Here is a 27,802-nt window from a genome sequence, read left to right on the forward strand (position 1 = left end):
CCACCTGGGTTCAAGTCTCTCTAGATCAATAAAGTCGACGTTAAGCGGCTCTCTCTCTCTCCATGAAATCTGGAGCTGATTTCATTGCCTGTCAAGAGATGTTTTGGAGCTTCTCTCTCTCTGGAGTCATGCTGCCTGCGGATTAAAGATGAGTGGGCATATGTTTACTGGAGCACTAGAGACATCGTTAGGGCATACTAAAACAACAGCCCCAAGAGCAAGGTCATAGGGATGCCTCTTAGGCCTCCATCACTGACTTCTCCTATCTTTGGACGTTAACAACTACGGACCAGGCTCAGCCCATTTCGATCTGAGCCCCCTTGAGCTTGAGCTATCTGAGCCTCCTCGAGTCCCAGCCCCTGAATGAGGAACCTTCTACTTGCCAGCTGAAGATCTGCGACCTGCTCAGATGACATAGAGAGGTTCAACCCCAGGCCATTGCATTTCTGTGGCTCTATGAGAGATTCTAGAGGATGGTTTCACTGTGTGACCACACAGTGGCATCATGTAGCACCACATGATTATCCTAGCTTATGTAGCCATTTTTTTTTCTTTTCCATGGCTCGTCAGTTATCATGGATACTTGGTACCATATTTGGTCTCATAGATGCTGGAGGTCTTTGTACGACATAATATAGCGCTCGTGCATGTGTGCACACGCCTCACACATACACTCATGTGAAGTGCTTTGTTTTATGGAGTGGTGTATGGTTAACCTTTTTACATTTTTACATGGTTTTGGTATAGAATATTTACATGGCGTCTTTTCTTGAGTGAGTCACCCACTGATGGTGTACACTCACTCTTGAAAATGTCGGTCCTTTTAGTTTTGACCTAATTCATATACCTATAGGTGGCTAAGACCGGAGGTTTTATGTTTAAAACTTGATTATCGCTATCTTTCACTAATTTTCATAATTTATAGTAGGGTAATTCGCTATCTTTCACTAATTTTCATTAATCTTACTCCTTTTCGTTGTGTAGCACATCAATAGTGCATCCCACAAGGGCCCTATGGAGCTCTGTCATGACGGTAGACTTGTGCCTTTGCGAAAGGCACCTCCAAGTCCGCAAACATTCCATGAGACGATCCTCATGGCTGAAAAAGCTAGGCGTAGTGCCATGGAGAGAGTCCCTCCATGGTGTGGCTAATCTTTGCGGCTGGTTTCGAGGGGGAGTAGTGGCAGTTAGTTCAAGGGAGAAGCCTGTCCAAGTGCGCTTGGATGTGTGCAAAGAGATGTACACCCATTCCTCTTGAGTCTATTGTCTGGTTTGTGGAGGTGTCTCTATATATACTCCATGCTCTGCAGCTGCGTGAAGCTGAGGTGGAAGAAGACCATGACATAAAATGAGCCGTTTGTATTAACATTGTGGGGTAATATAGTCTAGAGATGTCATTTGTCTATTTTGATTCCAAACCCATGCTCAAACACAAGTAAATCATGTATGGGATGATACGTGTTTAATTCTAAGGCTTTTTTGTGATGCTTTCCATGGATGGGCATGGGATGTAATGTTATCCTTTGGACTTAATTTTGCACACACTTCACTATGCATACTCTCATGTAGAGATTAGTTGTCTCTTATGTATACATAGACATGTGTAACAAGTAGATTAGATTGGAGCATCATCTAGCTTAGATTTTATTTAAAACATGCATTGTTTACTCAATTTTCATTAATCAAGTGTTATCTTTTTGATTTTTTTTTTCATAGAAACTCAGAAACCCCAAAAAGGTCGTAAAAATAAAGCTTCATTTGCCACCATCATCGCACATTGTGAGAAGAATGTGCACATCATTAAAATGATAAATCTTCAAAAGGACATTCTAACCACACACAAATCAAAGGAAAACAAGAGAAAAAGTCGAGTCTTAATTATCATTCATCAAATCTCAAAAGCTTGAGATGAAGCCTTGGTTAACGACCTAAAATCGTTCAAAAACCTACAAAAAAGCCCAATTTCGCCATTTGAGAGCCGCATGTCACCACTACCCAAAGTTGCCTAACGTGACCCAGAGCCGGGCGCAGGCTAATGCAGCGCGTCCCCTAGCTAATTCTAGCCTGAAATCAGAGGGAATCTATAGCAAAGATGGCCACCACCTTGACGCCCTCACCTGTTGTCGGACAAAAATCCATTGGGCCGCCAGACACCATAAATCAATTAGTTGTAACAACCAGTTCCACGTTAGTGGGTGCTAAAATGGCACGGCAGTTATCTATCTATTAACCATGGACAACCAAGGCACAAGCTAAGGAGAGAAAAAAGAAATCCTAGATTTCTAAAAAATAAGAGGAAAAAATCTCCTCAATGGACCCTTCGTATTTCGGCTTTCATTCTTGCATTTAGCTTCTTAATGTCTTTTACATATCGGCTTCCATTCTTGCATTTAGCTTCTTAATGTCTTTTACATATCGGAGCAACGCGTGGGTTGAGTACTAGTTGTACACTAATGAAAAACCATGTAATTGGATAGAACCAGGAAAACCAACAATATTGGAGATGGAGATAGCGGACCGTATTAGAGAAACCACTTTACTTGACCCCCTTTAGTTGGTTGGGTGGTGGCAACTCCAAGATCACAAAGATTGTATTCTCATATGTGAAAGGTCATCTATAAATATCTCTAAGATCTTCCAAATGAGATCTTTGAAGACTGTACACATCAAGCATTATTTTGGGGGCATTGTTTAGCCGAATGGCACAACACGATATGCCTAGGTTCCCTATTTCCTTCTAAAGGTTGTCTTGTATTGATCTAGTGGAATAATCACAATCTGGTTATAGCTGCCAATGATCATGATTTTAACTTAAGAGAGTTTAGCCATATTACATAATACAGAGAGTTAAACATTATCTTCACTATCTTACCTTTCTATGATGGAAACATATCTTTTGTAGAGAAAACAACGCTAGAATATATAAAGCGGCCTTACTCTGGTTACGCCAAATGGAGAAAGTCTCAGACTTCAGCTAGTAGTTGAGTGCCATAGACTATTTTAAAGTTATGGTCGGCCAAGTGTAAATACTAGCCACTTGTATATAAGATATTTTTGATATTAAGCAATGAATAATCATTTCCCTTTGCAATAGAATTTGTGGGCTTCTCTCTTCTGCGTACTCTTGCATGATTCTCTTGGATCTTTTCATTGCTTAGGTAGGATGGATTAGAAACTCTCTTCTATGAGTTTCTCCTCTCATACTGTCTCTTGTGAGTGAACCACCGTGAAGGAAACCCTCTTCTTGCCTCAATCAAGGTGGTTAGAGCTCTTCCTCCACACCCCATTATGTGAATCTCTCTAGTGTGACAATAGAGTGAGAATTTAAGCAAGTGGCTATACTAGCATACCCAAATTGGGAAGTTGTGTTTTGCCAGCCTCTTCATTGAAGTTCTCGATAAAAGTTTTGACAAAGACAAGGGAAGCTCTTAAACTAAACAATAATTAAAACTAGAGGATGATGCATTGTTTAGTTTCAATCTAAAAGACCAATTCAAGCAAAGCATGCAAATTAGTAATGCATGTTAAATAACTCCCAAGTATTCACAAATATACTGATCCAATGAATTGATATACTATGTATGCTTCATCACATTGTGCTAAAAGTTTGTTAAAAGCACAATCTTTGAGTATGGAGGTTTTCCTTTGAATATTGATGATTAAGAGCTTGATGTATTAATTACCATTTGTATTTGAATAATGATGATAAAGAGCTTGATATATACATTATCTTTAGTATTTGAGGAGCGACTTCAAAATTTAGGTACTTAGTAGAATTATGCTTTGTTAGCTATTTTTGTTTGGGGTAAAGGAGTTTTTTCTTTTTAAGATTACAGCCCTTTTAATGAACATGTAATAAACAACCGTGTGTAAAAATTACAAGCCTCAATGATGATGAGGTTCATCACCTTCCATTAGCCTCATTGATGATGAGGTGCATCACCTTCCATAAGCCCAATATATGGAGGCTAAACCTCTTAAGGACATGTGTCTAGGAGCGAAACCTCATGTCCATTTTCAACCTTCTAAAAGAAAGGTAGCTAAGAAAAATAGGCACTAGTGTGTCCACCTTAATCACATGGGCTTACTCCAAAGGCTTATAAACGATTAGGTTTGCCTTATCTCCACCTTGATATGATGGGCCTACTTGGCTACACATAGTGCAAAGTTATTGGAGGTTTTGTGAACAACATAGGCTTGTTCCCCTTTTCCTATATGGGTATGCCACCACATGTCATCTAAGGATTGCCATGGCACCAAATCTAGTAGTAGTATGCCAAATCGGTGGTTGTTAGCTAAGAATAAAGTTGTGCCTTGCTAGAGTGTGGTACATTCTTTGTATTGACCATCATCCAACAATTCATCAATATTGAGAGAGGCACGGACCCAATGCGATCAATCTAGAGCAAGAGTAAAAGGGAAGGAGCTAGCTAAGCTTCACTAGTGAGGATTCGTATAAGAGGTCCACTAGAAAACACACCACATCCTAGCAATGGCATGGTAATGTCTAGTAGACACAACAAGTTGCAAATACCCTTTTGCAAAAGGGTGTCTTGTCGTTGTGCCACTATGTAGTGTTTCTATCATGAACAATAACTACATTCACACAATAAATGCTATCAAAATGTATCTACACCAAATCTAAAATGTTTAAAAATAAAATTATAAAAATAAACCTCCATCCTTAATTGACTTTTTATTCTAAACAATAACTATACTTACACAACCATTAAATGCTAACTAAAACATATACACAAAATTTAAGAAATTTTAAAAACAAAAAATGTGAATAAACCTTTACCCTTGGATCACTTTTGATGATTGATCCCAAGAGCTTTAACTAAACAATTTCCCCCCATTTGTCACAATGTCATACCAATAACAACACAAACATACATTGATGACAAGATTTCCTTTTTGAATACGCTTTTATAAATTCATTAAGTTATTTCAACTTTATTATAAACTAAGGTTTATAATAAAACCTTTTTTTCTAGGGTATCCAAAGGTGAAAATGTTTCTTAACTAAAATTGGGAGATTTCATGAGAAATATCTCGCTACCTCCAATACTACCGAGGTTCCTTAAGGAACCTCTCTTTCTCACTAGAAAGTATGGTCCTTAAGAAAGGTCTCAAAGTACGGTTCCTTAAGGAATGTCTCTTTCTCACTAGAAAGTATGGTCCTTAAGGAATGTCTCTTTCTCACTAGAAAGTATATGGAACCATACTTTCTCCGTCTAAGAAAAAATTCGAATGAAGAGCTTCAAACACCTTGATGGCGGGGTGAGATGAGGGTTTCCTTCACAACATTTATTAACTAGTTTGTAGGTTAACATGGTCTCACTCACCTGACCTTCCGAAGGTTAACACGGTCTCACCCACTTGACCTATCGTAAGGTGCTTTGCTGTCTTACTTGCTTGAACATGCACCTATCTTTTGTAAGATGATGCCAGAACCTATAAAGGGACCCTACCCTGAGCTTAATGTCAAATAGGGGAAGTCTAAGAAGTTTGTGTACACACTTTATTTTGGCTCGAACTAGTGGCATGGGACTATTTTTAAGTTTTATCTAGAGTGTGAAAGCTAGTCACTTATATACAAGTCATTCTTGCCATTGAGAAATCAACATTCATTCCCTTGAAATAGAATACTTTGAGCTCTTTTCTTCTCTACTCTTGGTTAGCAGGTTTGTTCGTAGGTTCTCCTCTTCCATTAGCTTCTCTCCTATCCACCAGTGAGAGAGCGCTCTTCCTTTACCCCCTTTAGCAAAGGATCATTCCGGTGTGACAATGTAATGAGGATGCAATGGATGAGCTAGAACACCCACACCATTTGAGCTCAAAGGCAAGATCCAACATCACATGATTCGATAAGAGGCTAAGTATGGTAAGAACTTGAACAATAGTGCTCACTCACAAGAGGTGGTATATGCAAGAGAGAGCATGTAATCAATCCTAGCTAATGCATCCATCAAGCAATGCAAAGGTCTAAGAGAATTCATACAAGAGAGTAGGGAAAAGAGGGAAGAGAGGTCATACAAATTCTATTACCGAAAGGGGTATGAGTATTCATCATTAATGTAAAAAATGTCTTATATACAAGTGGTCTAATTTTCACACTTGGCTGGCCATAACTTAATGTTAACAATTTCATGTCTTATATACATGTGGTCTAATGTCCACTTGGCTGGTAGGGGTATGATTATTCATCATTTAATGCCAAAAATGATTTATTTATAAATGGTCTAGTGTTCACATTTGGTGGATCATAAATTAAAAATAGTCCATGGCACTCAATTACTGGCCTAAGCAAGTACATACATTAAGTCCACCGAGACTTCTCCCATTTGGCTTTAAGCATAGACTAAGGCCACTTTATATGTCCAATCATGTCTTACAAAACATATGTTTTTGTCATAGAAAGGTAAGATGGTGAAGTGCCTTACAAAAGATATGTTTGAGACCATGTTAAATCGGAGTGAAACCACTTTATATGTTGTGCTGTCTTAAAAAAGATATGTTTTTATTGTACAAAAGTAGGATGGGCGAGACCATGTTAATTGGAGTGCGGCCACATTATATGTTGAGTACCATCTTATAAAAGAGATTTTTTTATCATGCAAAGGTAGGATAAGTGAGATACCATGTTAAACCAGAGTGGTTAACCAATGACTAAATTGGTCCTAGATTACATGGTGTGGGAAAAGATATCACACACAACCTCGGAATATTCATATCCTTAATGGGTATGGGAGAAATGCCGTCATAGGACCCACATACGGTCCTTATGGATCCAACCAAGTACAAGATCTTAGGTTACCAAACAAGTGGTGTCATCTACCTCATTATATGCTTATCCTAAATGTTCTTTAAAAGAAAAATGAACTAGTGTATTTAATAGAAGCTAGAATACGTTGGACTTTTATTTTATTATAGGAATACTATTAAGATTCTCCTTAGAGGTGTTGAGCTTTGTTTAGTGGAAAGATCTCAAAGCAGACCCCATGTTTTCAAGACCTCAAAATCCTTTAAGGATACGTTCATGAAGGCCTTTGTGAAGGAGCTAGATGAGATCGTAGAGTTTTGTCATTTGTGGACTATGTTTGTTAGGCAAGAGGATGCTTGAGGCTTTTGGTTAGAAGTTTAGCGAGCTTACCATGTATTTGTTTGACTTCTTAGACTCATATGTTCACCTTTTTTTCTTGTATTCCCTAGTTTTATTGAGTTAAAATGACATGAAATACAATTATGACCAATCCATTTTGCAAAGATCTATGATGATATTTTGGCACCTACTCAAAAGGATAATGTTCATTCTTTTAGATAGAAAAACAAATACAAAAAAGGAAAAAAATGTGAAAACAACCATTGGAGCAATTGCAACCCAAAGATCTAGTGGGCAAGTCTTACCTCTTGAGCAATTATAGTTGAGATATATAGTTTAGAGAGCTTGATCTAATTCTACAACAATACTTAAGGCTCCATAAAGGATTTTTTTAATAAATAAAATAAACTAGGTCACTTTTCATTTGCTTATTCTTTAAAAATATATAGAAGTAGTTGCAAGCTTGTACAAGTACACTTGACCTTGTTTAGATCTACTTTAAAGACTATAATTTGGTGGTATTTAGTAATACATTGAGAATTTAGCAGAAGGTGCAATAATGTAACGATGGCAATGAAAGGTGTTGAATATCAATGCTCCACCCTCATATTGTATTTTCTAGGCACTGGCTAGCTCATGTTTGTATGGCCCCCATTATGAGGAGCAGCCATGGTTGAGTAGCCCGGGTGCCCGATGATATTCTCGTATTTGCATAGGAAAGTGGCCTATGAGGCCAGATGGTTTAGAGATGACTTGGATTAGATTTAGCACACTACCAAATAGGCTACATGCTACATTGGACTGTTATAATGGTCTTGTTGAGGTGTCAAGCTCAACACGATTTGACACTCATGATGCGCCTGGGTGGCCGTTCCACCTTTACACCACTAACACGTTTTGGTAGTTGACATAACGGATCTTCGCCCTATGATTCTATAGCTGGACTACACCTACTTAGTCCAACCGAGTTATGACATACTTATCTTGCTAGCTCGCCTACTTAGCATGCTCACATTATGGACCGCTTGTACATAGTACTCTAGTACTTATGTTGGTTTTCACTTCTCTTTTGTAGAACTCTTTTAAGATAAACAAGTAGAAGAGAAGATTTCAGCCTTCCATCTCTATGTGTGTCTTATCCATTGTTATGAGAGTGTGTGTGTGTGCTTGTAAGAGCTCAAGCCTAGTTCAGGCTAAGGAGCTGAGCAAAGGAAGCTACGAAGGCAAAGAAACCGGTACACATGTAAGCGCATCATCTTCTCTTCCTCTTATTGTTTTGGTACGACGCCCCTGGGTAGCTCTAGAAGTTACATGTCTCCGATTGAGGAGCTGTAGGTACCTGTATTACAGGTTAAGTGCCTAGGGGAGGAATGCTTCTCCAATGAGTTTGGTGAGTACTTGAGAAAGCATGGAATTCAGAGGCAATTCACATACAGATACACTCCGTAGAAAAATGGTGTTGCTAAGAGGAAGAATAGGCACATTGTAGAGTTTGTTCATGCATTGATGGTGGCTGAGAAGAGCATGCCTCATGATTATTGGGATAAAGCAGTTTATGATTGTAGTTTACATTATGAATAGGACCCCCACAACAGTGCATGGTGTGACTCTAAAGGAGAAGTATACTGGTAGAAAACCAGATTTGTCGCACTTGAAAGTATACATTGTATATGTACACATTTCTGATGAGCTACATAGTAAGTTGGATTCAAAGGCTAAAAAATGTGTGTTCCTTTAAAAAGGGGTACATATGAGGGTGAGCAGGGTTGTTGTCTTTGATGAGATGAGCAATTGGTATTCTATTATAAAAGACTCGATTGGGACTGATGCACACGAGCAGGTGGTTATGCAAAATACAGGTCAACGAAATCACAGTCATTGAGTGGATTGAGAGAGTCCTCTAGCAGTAGGTCTATTGATGAATCATGGAGTGAAAAGCTGTGCAAAAAATCATCCCTTCAAGTTCAGCAAGTGCATCACATAAAGGTAAAGAGAAGGTTGATGAGTCCCTTGGTATGCTTTGACATTTCATTAGGGCATTCATATGTTGACGGAGTGACAGGCTATGTCAAAAAATCAGTCCTACAGGTTCAACAAGTGCATCACATAAATGTGAAGAGATGGTTGATAAGTGTCTTGTTGGTATGCCTAGACATTTCACTAGGGCATTCATATGTTGATGGAGTCTAGTGGTGGATCAGAGAGTTGAGCCTTGATTAGGAGTTTGGGATTCCATTGTCAGGACATGTGAAGGAAGGCTAAGACAGTCTCAAGGATACCAAGGATAGATCTAGGACCATGCAGGTCAAGTAGGGTCAAACCCTATGGAGAGATTGATGTATGATGGGTTATGTAGCTCACCATTATGTATACATGGTAAAGGTTATGTAGGAGGTTAAAACCACATATTTTAAGGATGCTATTGAGCATGTACATTGGGAAAAAACCATGGATGAAGAAATGACTAGATTGGATGCAAATAAGACATGGGAATTGGTGCCTTTGGCTGAGGGTAAAAAGGCCTTTGGATCTAAGTGGGCCTACAAAGTAAAGCACAACTTAGATGAATTAGTAGGTATAAGGCGAGATTGGTTGTCTCCAAAGGCTATGCTCAGGCCTATGGCATTGATTATGAAGAGACATTTAGCCTCATTTTTTCAACCGTGAGATGTTATTTGTAGTGGGGCTACATAAAAAGGTTGGGTTTTGTATCAAATGGATGAAAAGAATGCATTCTTGTATGGTGAGTTGCAAGAAGAACTATATTTGGACCAGTCATTTGGTTATGAGGATTTGAGTCACCCCGATTATGTGTGCAAAGCCTTGTATGGCTTGAAACATGCATCGAGAGTTTACGTTTAGACACACTATCCTAACATTGCATGTCCTGAAGGGACCCCAAGATGAGCCCAGATGGCCATGGGAGGTGGGGAAACTATTATGCAGTCCTAGTACATCTTTATGGGCCGAGTCTATATCATGGACGGTGGCATCGACTATGATCGGGACCTACGCGACCATGTCAAGACCACCCCACGTATACATGCCTATATAGATACATGACCAACCCCTTCTCCACACAGTTCATCAATGATCGTCACTACGAGTTTACTCCCTAGCCTCTATTAGCATATAGAGCCTCCATCTTAGCAGTTCCAGATCAGCCATAGTAAAACTCCCTTCATAGGAGCATATGGGGTTGGGGATTTTCCATCTATTGTATCACTTCAATAATACAATATTCTTCTCTATCTCTGTAATTTTGCACTTTGAGTTTTGAAGTTTTGTGCTATGAAAGATCCTACTTCTTGTGAATGTTCTCGTGGAAGAAAGTGTGCTCGCCATGGTTTAGCATGTCTCCACAGCCTACAAAAGCATAGACCTTATTGAAAGCCAGTACAAGACTACTAATTATCAAGGATTGAGAATCTTGAAATCAGCTTTAACAAGAGAAGCTGAATGAAGGTGAAACGGTGGAGGTATTTCTCACCAGAATCAAAGATCTCTATAACTACATGGCTGTAATTGGCATGAGTGTCCTCTTTGTGGACCTTGCTCATCTGTCATCGCCATGCTATCTAAGGGTATTACCACCTAAGTATGATAGTTTTTTTACATCTTTGAATGTTGGTGTCAGGCGGCCTACTCCTCTCACATTCGAGGAATTCAGCTCATTGCTTCGGGATGAGGAGATGAAGAGGGGACAAGGCTTTCTCCACTATAGAAGAAGGTAAGGATTCTAACTCTTCAAATCAGAAGAAAAATGTTAAATGATTTTAATATAAGAAAAAGGGCATATAATCAAAGAATGCAAGAAAAAGCAAGCAGATACCAAGAATGGCACTCTAAAGACCAAGGAAGAATCCAATCATGCAGTAGAAATAGAGTTATTTGTTGCCCCCCATTGAAGAAGTGTGAAATGAGACAACTAATGTGTGTGCAATGAGACAACTTATGTGTGTGAAATGAGATAACTAAACATTACATCACTACGGAAGAGTCCAATCGAGCTACATAAATAGAGCTATTTGTTGCCATTAAAGAAGTGTGCAATGAGAGACAACTAATGTTACCACATGATGATTCTTGGATCATCGCGACAATGGGGCTTCTAGGCACATGACCAGTTGAAAGGATTGTTATTCCTATGATATCACGGTGGCAGTGGACAATGATGGAAAGTGCCCAATAGAAGGTTTAGGTACTATTTCACTTATGTCAAAGGTTGTCCAAAAAATATTTCAAATGTTCTTTGGGTTCTAAATATGAAGAGAAACCTCTTTTCTATCTTGGCCATCACAAACCGTGATTGGCAGGTTCACTTCGACATTAATGGTGCAACCCTTCTTGATGGAGATGATACGGTTATTGCAAAGGGCATTCGGAGGAAAAACTTGTATGACCTTTTGGCCTTTGCAGTCCAAACCAACTTAAGTAACAACAAACTTTGGCATGAGAGATATGGGCATCTTAGTATGCATACTTCTTTAGTGATGCAGAAAGGTAATCTAGTTGAACATTTGCCACCAATTTTTGACAATCCTAATGTATGTGAAGCTTGCGTGATGGATAAGCAACACCGGAAAGGGTGGGCCAAAGCTCCTCTTCGACTCGTACATGCTAATCTCTATGAAAAGATGAGTAGAGGTTCTTCCAATTTTTTCACATTGATAGATGATTACATTAGGAATGTTTTGGTGTATTTTCTTAAGGAAAATTCTTAGGCTTTTGGAAAGTTTAATGGTTAAAACTAAGACAAGAACAAAATTGAAGTAGTTTAGAACAAACCGGGAACCACACTTGTGACCTTGTAGATCATCCTCCAAGACGTAAGGTAGTTGGCACTAAATGGGTTTATAAAGCAAAATATAGATCTGATGGTACTTTGGAAAAATACAAGGCATGACTCGTTCACCCCAAAGGTTTTACACAAGTTGAAGGTTTTGACTTTCAGGAAACTTTTGCTTCTACAGTGAGGTTAACCATAATCCGCACCATTCTTGCATTGGTAGCGCAAGTGGGATGGCCTATTCTCCAAATATATGTAAAATCTGCTTTCCTCAAATGAGAACCTCGAAGAGGAGCTATACATGGAACAATCACTTGGGCCCGAAAGCAAAGTTTGTAGGTTATGGAAGACACTCTAGGGCTAAAATAGGCCCCATGAGCATGGTACCAAATGAAAATTTGTATGAGCAGGGGAAGTATATGGTCATTGTTCTCTATGTAGATGACTGTCTTTTATGAGCAAGGGAAGTATATGGTCATTTTTCTCTATGTAGATGGCCTCATCTTGATATAGAATCACCACAAAAAGATCTCACAAACACAATAGATGCTCAGTGTAGAGTTTGAGATGACAGATCTTGGGCTCCTGCATTATTGTTTGGGGATTGAGGGTTGACAAAAGCTAGATAACATTTTCATCTGTCAGTAGAAATATGCAGGTGAGATTCTCAAGGCATTTGGTATGTCTAAATGCAAGGCAGTTGGTATCCCAATGGATTTTGATTGAAGCTATCCTTCAAAGACATCTTAGACCTTGTTTATGAGACCTTATATAAGAAACTATTTTCTAGTCTTATCTTCTTGTGTAATACTAGACCAAACATCGATTTTGCTATTAGTGTTTTGAGCAAGTTCTCCAATAAGCCCTGGGAGAATCATTGGAAAGCAAGTATGTAAGTGTTGCAATACATCCGAGGCAGTTAGGAGTACAACATCACCTATGCTATGGGCAAGACCCTCATTAGCTTTGTGACTAAGGAGGATTCTACAGGATATGGGAGTGGTGTAGAAGCAACCTATAATACTGCAATGTGACAACCAAAGTTGCATGGTCATTTCTCAGAATCCTATGTTTCATGCTTGCACACATTGAGATTCATTATCACTTTGTATGTGAGCTCATCATGTTTAGGGAGGTCAAGATGGCCTACTTCCCGAACGACGATAGAGAATTGTATAGACATCTTCACAGACTCTTAGCAGGGATCACATTTTCATCAACTCAACATCGGACCATATAGGTAGTTCACTTTCAGGTGTGGATATCAATGCTCCACCCTCATATTGTATTTTCTAGGCACCAGCTAGCTCATGTTTGTACAACCCCCCCATTATGAGGTCTATCTCTGTTGTGTGTAATTTCAGTTTAAAAGTTTTGTACTATGAAAGATCCTACTTCTTGTGAGTGTTCTCTTTCAAATGTTGTATTCTCTTACAAAAGGTTCCTTACCTCTCTTTGAGAATCTAAAATTGTGAAAAGAAGCTATCTTTTCTTATATTACACCTTGATATCATAGATGTTTTGCTAGCCAAAGTCTAAGGTAAGAACTTGAACAAAATCAATAAAAAACAATCAAAAAACACTTAATCACTTGCATAACCACCATTATGTAGGATTAGGAACCTTAATCACCCATTTTCAAGTTCAAAAAACCTCAAAAAACTCTAAAAATAACTCCAAAGACTAGGCCAAACCATGTCTCGCGTTGGAAGAAGTGAGCCTACAATTCCCTGAAAAAGATGAGAGTCAACACATGAGCCTGGAGATGTGAGTTGTTGTGAGTTTTGACACGTGAGTCATAAGTCTAAAGGCATGAGTCAACGCATGTGAACCTAATATTGTAACAGGTAATTAAAGCTATTTTGTAAGGACATACCTACTCGTCCTTAAAGGATTTTCTTATCATACAATTTGTACCAGCTATAATTTTCAAGGAAAATTCTCATTCTTTTCAATAATTGAGACATTAAGTACAATTATTTGAGCTTAAAGTACACTTATTGTGCCCAATCATTATACACCAACTTGTTATAGGCCTATTTCATAAAAGTATGTGCCTAGGTAAGCTATAAATAAATAAATAAATTCGTGAGCCTAGCCTACAAACGTGATTCTACAGGCATGAGCTTACAGACATGAGTCCAAAGATGTAAGCCTGCAAACATGAGTCCGTGTGTCTACCAAGCGAGACATGAGTCTAAGCTCATACGAGACTTATGTGAGCTTATTTCATACAAAAAATGCATGAGACTACATACATGAGTCTAGAGGCATGTGTTTAAAGACATGATGAGTCTAGGGATATCAGTCTAAATGCATGGGTTTGCCCTACATACGTGAGCCTAGAGACATAAGTCTACAAGCGTGAAGTGAGCCTAGAAAAAAATATTCAAAAAACTCATGTTAAATAACTGAGTAGAACAAACGTGTCTAAAATCAATTTAACACCTACTTCAGGAAGCACTAGAGACTTGATTCTAGGGGTGTGAGTCCACAGATGTGAGCCCACCAAGTGGCACGAGTATAGCTCACCAAACCTTCATGAGCCTATTTTATACACAAAAAAGGCATGAGACTATAGACATGAGTCTAGAGGCATCTGGAAGTGTGAGTATAGAGACATGAGTCTAGAGGCTCGAGCCCATAGACGTGAGCCTACATACATGAGCCCAGAGATGTGATTCTACACGAGTGAACCTAGAGTCGTGATTCTACATGCGTGAACTTAGAGATGTGAGCCTAACAAAAAAAAAGGTTTAAAAAACCAAAAACTTATGCTTAATAGCTTGAGCAGAACAGATGTGTCTAAAATCAATTTCAAAAATACTTCAGGAAGCACTAGAGACCCTTTCACCAAAGTGAAACCTTTGATCTAAACTCGATCTAGAGTAACTATTGGAAATGATAATACAATTGATTGTAGTGCATCAAACCTTACTTCCTCAAACCCTAGCACACAACAAAATGCTCTTTTGTTAAGAAGGCAAGACTCCTTCGAATCCACCTCAAGCGAGAAGCTTTGGGACAAAATGAGCCATTTACACTTCCTCAAACCCACCCAATGTCCTTTAGTCCTAGCCAAATGACTAGTACTCAACAAAGTGCTCCCTTGTTAAGAAGGAAAGACTCCTTCGGATCCACCTCAACCAAGGAGATTTGAGACAAAATGAGCCATTTAAACACAAATGTAAGTAGAGAAACAATGGAATACGTGGAAACAGAAACCTCCATAGTCCGAGCCCTAGATTCACATATTGGCTCTTTAAACAATTCCATAAAAACTCTCTCTCTCTCTCTCTCTCTCTCTCTCTCTCTCTCTCTCTCTCTCTCTCTCTCTCTCTCTCTCTCTCTCTCTCTCTCTCTCTCTCTCTCTCTCTCTCTCTCTCTCTCTCTCTCTCTATTTCTAATATAAAAATAAAAAATAATTTATGTTTTTTAAAAGGCTCCAGATGGCTTGGGTTGCCAACGAGGTGATGCAACCCTAATTTTTTTTAACAAGTTCTTTTAGAGGTTTGAACGTGTGTCAGTGGCACACGTGCATGTTTTGCCACATGGCAACGTAACTCTAATTTTTTCAAGATTTTCTTGGAGAGGTGCCATGTTGCACACGTGGCATACGTTGCCACGTGGTGGCATACCCCTTATTTTTTGGGGAGGTGTCACGTGGCATATATGGCATTGTGTTACCACATAGTGATGTAATTTTTAATTTTTTTATCTTTGTATATTTGTTTCAAGAGGAAAGGGGGGGAGAGGGAAGGGGTGAAGGCCAAAGGGGGGTTTTTTGAAAGGGAGAGAGAGAGAGAGAGAGAGAGAGAGAGAGAGAGAGAGAGAGAGAGAGAGAGAGAGAGAGAGAGAGAGAGAGAGAGAGAGAGAGATTGAAGAGTAGAAGGGGACAATTTTAGAAAAGGATGGGTGTGTTTCAAAAATTTAGGAGGGGTGTTCAAAAAACATTTGGGAGGAGGAGTGTTTCAAAAAAAATGGGAGGGGTGTTTCAAAAAATTGGGGGGAGGGCTATGTGTAGTGTGTATGTGCATATATTACTATGTTTGTGTGTAAAGAGTGTGTGTATGTGTGGGTGCACATGCAGAGGTGATTGTGGGTGCACGTGTGTGTAGAGAGAGTGTGCACATGTGCAGGGGTGGATGTGTTTTGTGCTGTGTGAGAATGTGCATGTGCGTGTTTTTATTTTGGGTTTAAACTTTTTCATCATTCTAGGGTATATGTGTATGTATAGTTAATTGGAAGTGCTACATTACATATGTATAATTAATTGGAAGCACGACGTTACATATGCATAATTGGGTTTTAAGGTTTTGGTTTATTATGTGGCCTTACTCAGTGAGGTAGAGAGTCGCTTACCCATCCACACAACAAAAGCCTTGACATCCTTACCATCGCCTTTGCAAGTGTGCTTGATTGAGCTTTATCTTTCTATTTCAGTTATGGTGTGGCACACACGGGTGTTGCGGGTTCCTAGCAATCTTTCTTAACTTTTGGGTTGCTCAGTGGTGCCACTAAAGGGTGGGCATGGCTTTCTTTAGGGAGACCATTTCACATGGGCAAGGTACTACCTCTTGTTCCTCAATGTCCATGGAATCCTCTGACTTCTCTGAAGGTGGTGTCAGCACATAAGTCAAAGTGGAAGCCGTTGCTCTTCCCTATTCCTCCTTAAGCATTGGGGTTGGCATTAGAGGCATGGCTTTTGGTCTTCTCCACTCCATCTTTGGTTTAGCTTTTGATATGTTGTTGTAATAGAGGCTTCTCGTGTTGGTATTCTTGACTTTTGAACCCAAGTTAGGGGTCCCCTTTGTAGAAGCCTTACACTTCTAATAGTGTGGTTAGCACCCAACACAAGGTTGGCTGTTGGTGGGCGCGAACTGGGGTTTGAGGTCACTGCCTCTAAATCTCTTTGCCTTTGGAGGTTGGGGTGTGTAACTACGAGGTTTTTGGGACCCAAATGGAAGGGTTTTCATCATGGAAGCCTTGAGCTTCTAAAATTTTGATGGGGATCTAACAAAGCTTAGTGTGTGGATAAAACTCAATTGCTTGGGGGCTCCAACTTGGAAGCTATCAGAATGGTCTGGTTGCTCCGTGTTGGTTGGAGGGGTGTTTAAACTATTTATTTTATTTTATTTTATTTGATATGTGATGCTCTAGACAAGGCTTTAATGTGAAATATATTGATTTTGTAAAATAGTGTTGGGTCAAATATGATGAAAAAGAATATTAAAAAATGACAGGTACTTTAAAGGGTGCATAGTGTATTCATGATTTGAAGAAACAAGTGCAAATCAAAAACAATTATTGGAATTACTTTTTAAACTAGAAAAATTAAAAATTTGAATTATGTATTCTTTCAAAAAATGATCTCCAATGGTGGGAAACATAATTTGTGATAAAAACATATCTTTGATTGCTTACCCTCTCAAGACTTTCATTTAGGCTACTTTCAATACCAAAAATATCATATTTTACCTTGAGGAAAAAAATTACACAAAGCCAAAAAGGGAATTTTTTAATATGTTGATCAAGTTACATGAAGTATAGGAAATCACATCAAAGATAATTACATTGGCTTCATGCATTTAACATCAAAATACTTGATGATACTCTTTGGATTATTATCACCTTATAGACTAGGTTTGCCTAAGGTTTTAGGACCTTTTTAGAGCTAAAACCTCGGGCTAGTCCCATAGATGTCTAAACTCAAATATCTGCTTTTGGGGAAGCACCAAATATAAAGATTGTAGTCTCCTTGCACAAATCTACTTTTTGGGAGGCACCAAATACAAAGATTGCATTCTCCTTGCAGAATAGGATGACTTATCTGCAGTCTTTGTTATAGGTTTCTTTGCTAAGACATGTGACAAAGCCTTGCACTTCACAAGCTCTTGTGTGGCACTCAAGTGTCATTTTGGTATGGATCACAACAATGGCAAAAGGGGGAAGAAGGCTAACGTAGTGTTGCCAAAGAAGCATCTCTGTTAAGTACATCTATGGTGCCTCTCCTTTTCAAGAGTTGAATTCATAAATCTCAATAGCTTTCTATATGTACAAATAAAACAATTTAAAAACTTAAATAGTAAAGAATTTATTGAGAAAAAAAGGAAAAGAAGACTATTACTAAAATAAATGAATACTAGTCTATTGTCATCCTCCTTGACAAGGCTTTTCTTGAACTAGGTTTATGGAGCCTTGACTTTTCATCCTCCTCCTCCTCCTCCTCCTCCTCCTCTTCTTCATCCTTGTGTTCCTCTTTTTCAAGTCCTTCTCAACCTCTTCTTGTTGCCCTCCTTGAATTTCTTGAATGCTCAATAGTTCTCAGGAAACTTGTCTTTCCTCCTCTTCTGCATCCTCAAGTTCAACTAGCTCCATTGGCCTAATAGATTAGGGTAGTGCTAGGGCTTTAGCACTCGTTTCTATTTCCCCGCTAACGGCCTTCAACCTTATACTCTTGTAGCAAAAAAGAAGAAGACTATTACTAAAATAAATGAATACTAGTCTATTGTCATCCTCCTTGACAAGGCTTTTCTCGAACTAGGTTTATGGAGCCTTGACTTTTCATCCTCATCCTCCTCCTCATCCTCTTCTTCATCCTTGTGTTCCTCTTTTTCAAGTCCTTCTCAACCTCTTCTTGTTGCCCTCCTTGAATTTCTTGAATGCTCAATAGTTCTCAAGAAACTTGTCTTTCCTCCTCTTCTGCATCCTCAAGTTCAACTAGCTCCATTGGCCTAATAGATTAGGGTAGTGCTAGGGCTTTAGCACTCGTTTCTATTTCCCCGCTAACGGCCTTCAACCTTATACTCTTATAGCAAAAAAATGAATGTTGCTTCTCATAAGAGAAATTTATCTCCCACATCTATAATTGCCAATGCCTCTAAGATGCTCTAATATCTATGGCACGATAACTATCAGAGACCAAATGCTTCACAAAGTATTTGACATGCCTATTAGATTCATTACCATAAAGGGAAAGGAGGAAGTCATATATGTAACCTAGTCCTTGTTGAAATCATCTAGCTGGTAAGTATGTTTGCTAACATGAAAATTCTTATAGTCAATTAATCAGATAAAATATATCTATTCTTATCAGCAATCCTAAGAACATCAATCTTCTTGGCAAAGATCTGAAATTATTCTTCGGATCTATGACCAAAATCACTCCTAATAATGAAACAATCATAAGCCCAACATGCATCCATGGAGCTAAGAAGAGCTAAGACTAAGTGAGAGAGTGAAATGAGAGGATAAAGGTAACATCTGACTTAAATACTTTAAAAAAAATCTATTTTGGGTTAACATTTTTAATACCATGATAGTAATAATTTGAAATAACATTAAAATGACATTGGCAAAAATACAAAGAAGATATATTAAGTTAATTAAGCCTCGAATGCCAAAGTAACAGGAGGAAGACACTTGATACAATTTAATGTGCTTTTTGACCTTCTATATATCATGTTTTCGTTAAGTCTAAATTGAGAGTTATCTAGTATGCCATCTAGAAACAACTCAAGAGATTAATGAACATCCTTTAAGGTCCATTTAGAATTGACCATGATTTTCTTGTTGTTCCCAGGACCCATTTGAATATTAAGTTTAGTTTACACTTTTTTTTAATCAAACGAAAATGAACATCCTCTACTCTTCTTCTAGGTCTATACTCTAAACCCATGTATAGGGTTTGATTTAGCTCCAAGAGCACTATATAACCACATTATCTTGGTTTTATGCATATTGGCATGAGAAAAACACACTACAAAGACATGAAGTGGGATAAACCATGGTATTGTGCAAACACAGTAATAATTTGAAATAACGTTAAAATGACATGGGACATAAATTTATCACATAGACATTAGCAAAAATACAAAGAAGATACATTAAGTTAAACCTCAAATGCCAAAGTAGTAGGAGGAAGACACTTCATACAATTTAATGTGCTTTCTAACCTTCTATCTAGAATGTTTTCATTCAGTCTAAATTCAGAGTTATCTAGTGTGCCATCATCTAGAAAAAACTCAAGAGATTGACAAACATCCTTCAAGGTCCATTTAGAATTGACCGAGATTTTCTTGTTGTTTCCAACACCCATTCGAATATTAAGTTCAAATTAAAGTAAACTTTGTTTTGAATCCAATGGAGACCATATCCTCTACTCTTCTTCCAGCATCTATAGTCTAAACCCATGTATAGGGTCCGATTCAGCTCCCAAACCCCACAGTTATGCATATTGGCATGAGAAAAACATGCTACAAAGACATGAAGTGGGATAAACCATGACAACTTGAAATTCTTCCAAATTTCATAGATTTATGAATATCCAACACTATCTTGCTTTTGAATGAAGATATTGTACCTTTGTCTTCCTATAATGAAAGCAAGAGTTGGAATTGGAAGACTATTAAGTCTACCAAAAGTGAGGAACAATGTAGTTTGAACTATACAAAAGCATATCTTTACTTATTAAAAAAAGAAAAGGGATTTTTTGGAAACAAAACCTTTGCAAAATCAACATGCATAGCTTCAAAAATACCAATGAATGACTCCACTAGTTGCCAATTAATACTTGATGATGAGTAGACATTTGAAACCATGACAAAAATAGCACACACACGCATTAGTTTATTTACAAGAATAGAGCATCTAGAAAAAATAAAACCAATACAATGAACCCATCGAATAGAAATAGCTTACAATGGGCTTGGAGTACATATGCTAGCATAATAGATTCAAGTTCATGTCCCTAGCCATGTACACATGGTGCACCTTGCCTAGCCACCCATCACTTGGCCTATTTTTAACTCCAAAATGTGTCCTTTCTAGTGGTATTGTACCAAGCCTCTTATTTTCTTCACCTTGTGGTGAGGGCCTCTATATGAGGGTTATATTGTGATTCAATCATTCAGCTTGAAGTCCAAGAGCCTCCACGTACCTTCCTCTCTAACATCATATAGAATACATGAGGACATAGATTTAGGGGTTCTTCTAGAGCTCGAGCTTGAGCTTGCCATTAAAAATGAAGCTCTAGGGTTGGTTGAGAAATATGAGAGAGGAAAAAAAATAGGTTACAGGTTGTTCCAAGAGCAAGATCTCTCAAAGAAAATGAGAGAGAGGAAAAAAATGCAAGTTGTAAGCTCTAAGAATAAGAATCTCTCAAGAAATGTTAAGAAAAAAGAGAGAGAAGATAAATTTACAAGATCTCTCAAAATAGGATGAAGAAAATGAGAGAAAGGGAAAAGATGCAGGTTGTAAGCTCTAAGAATAAGAAGCTCTCAATAAATGTGAAGAAAGAAGAGAGAGAAAATGCGAAAGACAAAAGAGATGCACTCTGAGAATAAGAAGCTCTCAAGAAATGTTAAGAAAGAAGAGAGAGAAGAAATGTTAAGAAAGAAGAGAGAAGATAAATTTGCATGTTGGAGGCTTCAAGAGCAAGAAGCTCTTAAGAATGGGTGAGCAGGATGAGGGAGAAGAGAAAGGTATAACTTGAAGGATCAAAGAGCATGCAAAAACCTTAAAATGAGGGAAAAAAGTGGGAAAAATGAAAGTATACATTAAAAGTTACCTTTTTTGAGAGAGAGAGTTGACTTTTGATTATTACTATTGAGATGCTCCTTGGAAGTTGAGCTTTGTTTGATGGAAAGATCTCAAATAAAACCCTATGCTTTGAGGATCTCAAAAGCCTTCAAGGATATGTTCATGAGGGAGCTAGATGAGATTGTAGACTCCTATCATTTGCGGACTATGTTAGTTAGGCAAGAGGATGTTTAAGGCTTGTGTTCAAATGTTTAGAGGGCTTATCATGGATTTCTTAGACTTTTTGGATTGGTATATTCACTTATTTTTCCTATATACCTCAAGTTTATTGAGTTAAAGTGACATGAAATACAATCAAGACCAATAAAAGATGTAATCCATTTTAGAAAGATGTATGATGACATTTTGGTGCCTACTCTAAAGGATAATGTTAGTTCTTGCAAAAAAGAAAAGAAAACGATCTAGTGAGCAAGTTTCACATATTGGGCAACTATAGTAGAGATCTTTTGTTTAGAGAACTTGAGCTTATTCTACAAAAAAATCCTTGAGGCCCTATAAAGGGTTTTGCTATAAATACCATAAACTAGGTTTCTTATCCTCCAAACACATGCGAAAGTGGTGGCAAGTGTGTACAAGTACACTTGATCTTGTTTGGACCTACTCTAGAGACTCTATACTTTGGTGGCATCTAATAATACATTGAGAATTTGGCAAAAGGTGCAATGTAATGATGGAAATTTAAGTTCCTTGCCTCTCTTTGAGGATGTAAATTTGTGAAAATACGATATCTTTTCTTGTATTATGCCTTGATAATAGCATAGATGTTTTGGTAGCCAGAGAGTGATATTAGAGCTCCAATGTGAATATTGCCTATGTCTATGTACATTATGTATTTATCTTTAAATACAACGAGAAGAGTTTTACCTTATATGGTGACCTTTTTAGTTCAAGAATTCTTCTCCTTAAATATAGTGCATGATAATAATTATGGTCCAATAAGTCTTATATTAATCAGGTTGGGCTAGGATTACATGGGTCTCTCGCTCAAGTGTCTTATTGTTGTAGCCTATACTTGGGTAAGTGCTAGCCACGTCCACCTTTGTGCTCATGATGTTGATGTGGTGACCATAGATCACAAGTACTTACATTGCTTCATAAATATGCTCATGCGAATACATTTATTCCCTTGGGATGCAAGCTGCACTATGCTTGGGTTTTCCTCTAGCTCGGGGGTTTCTTACCATTGTATTTAGTTTGTAGCCTATGGTTGGGTGGTAAGTGCTACCGGAATCCACCTTGGCCCTCATGTTATTGTTTATGTGTAGAGATCTTGGTTGGGCTCTCACAGAAGAGATGAGGTGTTTTAGAAAACGTGTGGGTTCATAAAGGCAAGGCATTTTTTTGCATGAAAAGAGTATTGGGTAGACATCTCAAAGGATATATGCAAATTTTAAAAAGTAGTTCAATTTTGTTAGCCACATCCCAAATTCTATCATGGCTTCTTACTTCTTATGAGAATTAGGGAGACATTATTCCCTTTCTTTTGAAAAAAAAGTGTGTAGAAGGATTTTGAATTTATATCATGCAACTGCCAATTTATTCAATTTTAAAAAATTCCTATTACTTTTTCTTTTGCTTGCCTTCACAAAAGGCTCACAAGGCGTTTATCATTGATTTTGGTTCATCTCAATACACATGATTTGCAACCTAAGTAGTAGAGTAAACTCGCTACATAATATGTAAAAAGAAGAAAAAAGATACATTTTTTCAATAAAATTTTACAAAATTTCTAGCACAAAATTAAACTTCTAGTATAAATAAAATATCCTACTAAAAAAATATTATTTTTTAAATATGTAACATAACTCTCTATAACATTAAAAAATATTTTGATATAGAAGGGAATTTTCTATTTCTCTCACAAGTTGATCAATTAGGAGCAACTTTAATCATTCAAATCTCTAAATGAAGGTTATAGCACACTTTAGATCAAATGGTGTTAAATACTTCATATTTTTAGATTGTGTGATGAGACAATACATACATATTTGAAACAAGGTAAAAGGTAATGATGTTCTTTTCATTTTTTTTGAATAAAGATTAATGATTCTTTTGGAGTAAAGCATCATGAAAAGCGAGGTACACTTAAATAAACTCTCTTGAATGAAAACATAGCATGCTATATCAAGTTCTTAAGTTTTATAATATTGAATATGGTAATATCATGTGTGCAAAGAATTCCAAGAGAAAAAACAAAAGCACTAACAAATAGCATTGTATGGTATGATACCATTTCCTTACTTCTAGTCCTCGAGTAGCAACATGCTTACATACCAAGAGATGGGTTATTTTGTAGATCAAGTGGCAATCAATATTTGTATGTTTGGTATATTTGAATGAGTTGTTTGAAAGACTTTAGAGAGTATTAGACTAGGAGGTTTAAGAATTGAATGTTTAATAAGGTTGTGTGTGTGTGTGTGTGTGTGTGTGCGCGCGCGTGCGCGCACGCACGCACTTTTAATGTATTACCCAAAAAAAAGTGTGCACTTTATGTAATATAATGTGTCTAATATATGCTTTAGCATTTACCTATTATGTGTACACATAAATATATGTATGTATTAGATATATACATGTGTGTGTATATGCATGTATTAGATATATACGTGTCTACATGTGCATGTGTGTATGGGTGTGTGTACAATAGTCAAATATAAAGCATATAGAAAGGATAATTAAAATGGAAAATATTAAATTTAATATACTTTTAAGCTTATAATTAATATATATATTCTACATTATATAATATACTTTATATAATATACATTACATTATATGTATCTAATAAATTATATTACTACTACTTGTAATCTTCTTCTTACCTCCATCTTTGTGGTTCAAGCTCTTTCTTCACACCCCATGGCTATGGAGCTTTCCAATGTGACTATGGAGGAGTGAAGATTTGAATGAGGACGAGCTAGCTCACCCACAACCAAGAAGTTGCATTTCACAACTCTAGACAAAGCTCCCCACAACATATGTTTTGGCAAGGTTCAGTAAGCTTCTAACTAAACACTATTATAATACGTTTTCTATAAATATGTTATGTTTGATATATTTAATTCTATATATTATATATATGCTAGTTGAATATAAAATATTTAATACATTTTTTTGTGAGTAAAGCAAATATCACACAAAATAAAAGTGCAAAACAAGAAAACCTCTCAAACACAACCCTTCTAGTAAGTAACGAAAATATCACACAAAGAACGAATGCGAAACAAAAAACCTCTCTAAAACAACCCTTATCAATATGCATTTTTTAATTAATTATTATGAGCACACAAGGCAATTGCCTTTGATACTAAATGTTAGGTAACCCCCAAGAGAGAGAGAGAGAGAGAGAGCTAATGACTCTAAACAGATGCAGATGGTGCACAGTCACACACGCATGCAGAAACATAGATAACCATAGTTATTAACCATTCTCTTTTTTTTTTTTTGGCCTAATAGAACATTATACTGTGTGTGCATAGTAAGTCTTCACACTAACACCAAGTGTCACTAATACCCAAAAAGGTGAGTACTAAGATTTCTAACCCCTGTATTGCTAACACTACAAGTGCGTGCACCCCAAGCACTTATTCCTAACCCCCTAACAATGTGCCTCTCTCTCACACTCCAATTCTCCAATTACCGGATTTGTACAAGCCCTTCACTGTGTTTTGCAAAGCCACTAGAGTTAGAGCAATGTTGCAGCACTGCTTCATGAATCATGATCCACTATTTGTGCTGGCTGGTTGTACGGTAAGGATCGGCTATGTGTAGCCAAAGGTGGTGATTTCCATCAGCTGCTTCTATGGGAAGTCCACAATGTTCCTGTCTCAAGATGCTGCAGCATAGTAGCAACGGAATGGGAACGGGAACGGAACGAAAGCACCACCAGGGGAACGGGAACGAGAAAAAGGGGGAACGGGAACGAGGGGGAACGGAAACAGGGAACGACCTAGATAATTCCTAGAAATGACGATAAATCTTAACATACAATGCTCATTTATATAACCAAATCAGAGACACACTAAAGTCTAGTGCACCATAATTTGCATGGCTAGATACTAACACTGAATAGATCTCACAAGTCAAAATAAATTAGCCCACATCATACATGACATAAGAGACAAAAAGCACAAAATGTGGCCCACATGGCACAGCCTAGATAAAAGAAACAATCCAAGTCCAAAGTCCAAGCCTCAAGGTGACATGCAAATAGTAAGGAGATATCATGCATGGCTACTGCCAGTGATGCCATCAAGGAGACTATCATCTATGTCATCCAAGAAAGCCATATCATCAAGACCAACATCTGCAGCATCCAAATCTTCAATCCCATCCTGACCAGGATCTGCAAGTCCATGTGTCTCCTCATCAAGCAATATAAACTTCTCTGGTTTGGGAGATGCCATATCACCAAGCAAGTGCAAATTAGCACTTACAAAAATCAAGTCATTGACTTGTTTTGTCCCAAATTTGTTCCTCTTCTTGGATGCAACATGGCCAAACACACTCCATAGCTGCTCAATCGAAGAGGAGCTTGCACCTTGAGACAAGATCCTTACTGCCAATGATTGAAGCTGTGGTGTACGAGCCCCATAATTCTCCCACCATAAAGCAGCCCCTATCTTAAACCTATCTCTCTGTGCATCAGCCGATCCAAACCTTCCCAACTTGCTGCGATAAAATCCAAGTTGGTCTTTCACCAACCTTCGTTTATCTGCATCACGAACCTGCCTAGAAAGCACTGTCTCCCAACCATCCATCACATCATCGGCCTCTTGTCCACATCCTTGGAACTCGGGATCCAAGACATACGCAGCAGCGTGCATAGGAGAATGATAACCATTGCATCGTGCTTCACATAATTCTCGAACCTCTGCATATTTCTCATCAGACAAGCCCATTTCCCCTATTTTCTCGATCATTCGGTCAGTCCCCTCATAAACCTTGCCAATGCATGGCTCCCATCCATCTGCAATCCGCATCAAGCGCATGATCGGCTTCATCATAGCATTGATAGTATTGACTTCATCCCAAAATGTGAAGTCTTGTATGGTTCTTGCAACCTCTATGCCGGCTCTTGACCGAGAAAGTGCCCATCCCATCCACTCATTGCATACAACCAACTGCTTCAAAGGCAATTGCACTTTGGATAACCTCTTCATCATGAGAAAGTTATAGCCAAAGCGTGTCTTTGAGTACTTCAAGAGATCCTTTTTGGCCGATCTCTTGCGGAATTCATTCAAAATAAACTGATGGTTTTGAATGAAGCTTATTATCTCCTTGCCTTTTTGAATGTGTGGATCAACCCATGGCAAGCTGCCAACATCCTTCAATAAGTTGCTCAAACAATGAGCAAAGCATGGACTAAATGTGAAATGCGGATACTTGTCTTTAAGCTTAAGACCAGCTGCTCTATTTGTTGCCTCACCATCAGCTAAGAACTAAATAACATTCTCTGGTCCAACTTTCTCAATACCTTCGGCCCACTCTTCCACAAGCCGATCTGCAATTTTTCCAGTCTCAGAAGCATCATGTGAGGAAATAAATTGCATTCTTCCTCGAGAATAAGCAACCATGCCATGAATGGACCTTTTTCGAGTGTCACTCCAACCATCTGCAATAAGTGACACACCATTCTTTGCCCAACTTTCATGCACAGACTCTAAAGCACATTCAATTGCAGCTTTCTCCTTTTGCAACAAGGTGGTGCGTAGTGTCTTATATGAAGAAGGCTTGTATGTTGGGCCATACCGTGCAATCTCCTGGACCATTTCAATGAAATATGGAGACCTAGCAACATTGAATGCTACATGATCATGATAAAAGAACCTTGCAACAGTTGCATCTACCCTCTCTTTCTTGCGGGGATCCCAAGCTGCTCCCAAGGTTTGCTGCTTGCCGGAACTTGCACCCATAGACTGCGAATCTTGGGAAAATGCAAAGCTCCCAAGTCCTCCATACTGTTGTCCATCTCCCAAGTGTACATCTTCCCCATGTCTAGTGAAGTAAGATGCATCAATTGCCGGTTTCTTTCGTGCACATGCTTTCTCCTCTTCACTTGGGTACTTTGCCAAAAGCTCTCTACGCATTTCAGGTGTTGTCCCTAGGCATTTGTTCACTTGTGCTTTTTCATTGTTTACATGGCATAGATGTGCTCTCACACGGTTTGCTCCTCTTGACTTGTCTTTGTTACATTGCTTGCATTTCCATCGTGTTGCACCTCCCTTAGATGAATACCTTTCTAGCCTTTCAATCTCGTCCCACCAAGTAGCATTCGAAGCCGATCGCTTTGAACTCGAGTAAGCCAT

The 27,802-nt window shown here is 38.1% G+C and overlaps 1 protein-coding gene across 1 annotated transcript; it reads right to left on the reverse strand.

Annotated features, from left to right (window-relative positions):
* Window positions 1-275: 275 nt before the first annotated feature.
* LOC147635229 (uncharacterized) lies at window positions 276-27,802 on the reverse strand. The gene is made up of 3 exons (XM_086803259.1): window positions 26,945-27,802; window positions 26,054-26,821; window positions 276-401 (listed from the first exon to the last, which is right to left on the reverse strand). Exons 1-3 carry the CDS (start codon window positions 27,800-27,802, stop codon window positions 276-278), a joined length of 1,752 nt encoding a protein of 583 aa, XP_086659385.1.

This window comes from Cibotium barometz, chromosome 9 (genome assembly GCF_041138505.1).
Source record: "Cibotium barometz isolate CiBa-2024 chromosome 9, ASM4113850v1, whole genome shotgun sequence".
NCBI classification, from domain to species: domain Eukaryota; kingdom Viridiplantae; phylum Streptophyta; class Polypodiopsida; order Cyatheales; family Cibotiaceae; genus Cibotium; species Cibotium barometz.

What these genes read in the sequence shown, in the direction of transcription:
- LOC147635229 (XM_086803259.1), bottom strand. Translation starts at nt 27,802, where the DNA reads ATGGCTTACTCGAGTTCAAAGCGATCGGCTTCGAATGCTACTTGGTGG. An exon ending in AGAAAGTTGGACCAGAGAAT is followed by an intron (nt 26,822 to 26,944) that starts GTTATTTAGTTC and finishes AACTTATTGAAG; the next exon opens with GATGTTGGCAGCTTGCCATG. An exon ending in CACAGCTTCAATCATTGGCA is followed by an intron (nt 402 to 26,053) that starts GTAAGGATCTTG and finishes TCATCTGAGCAG; the next exon opens with GTCGCAGATCTTCAGCTGGC.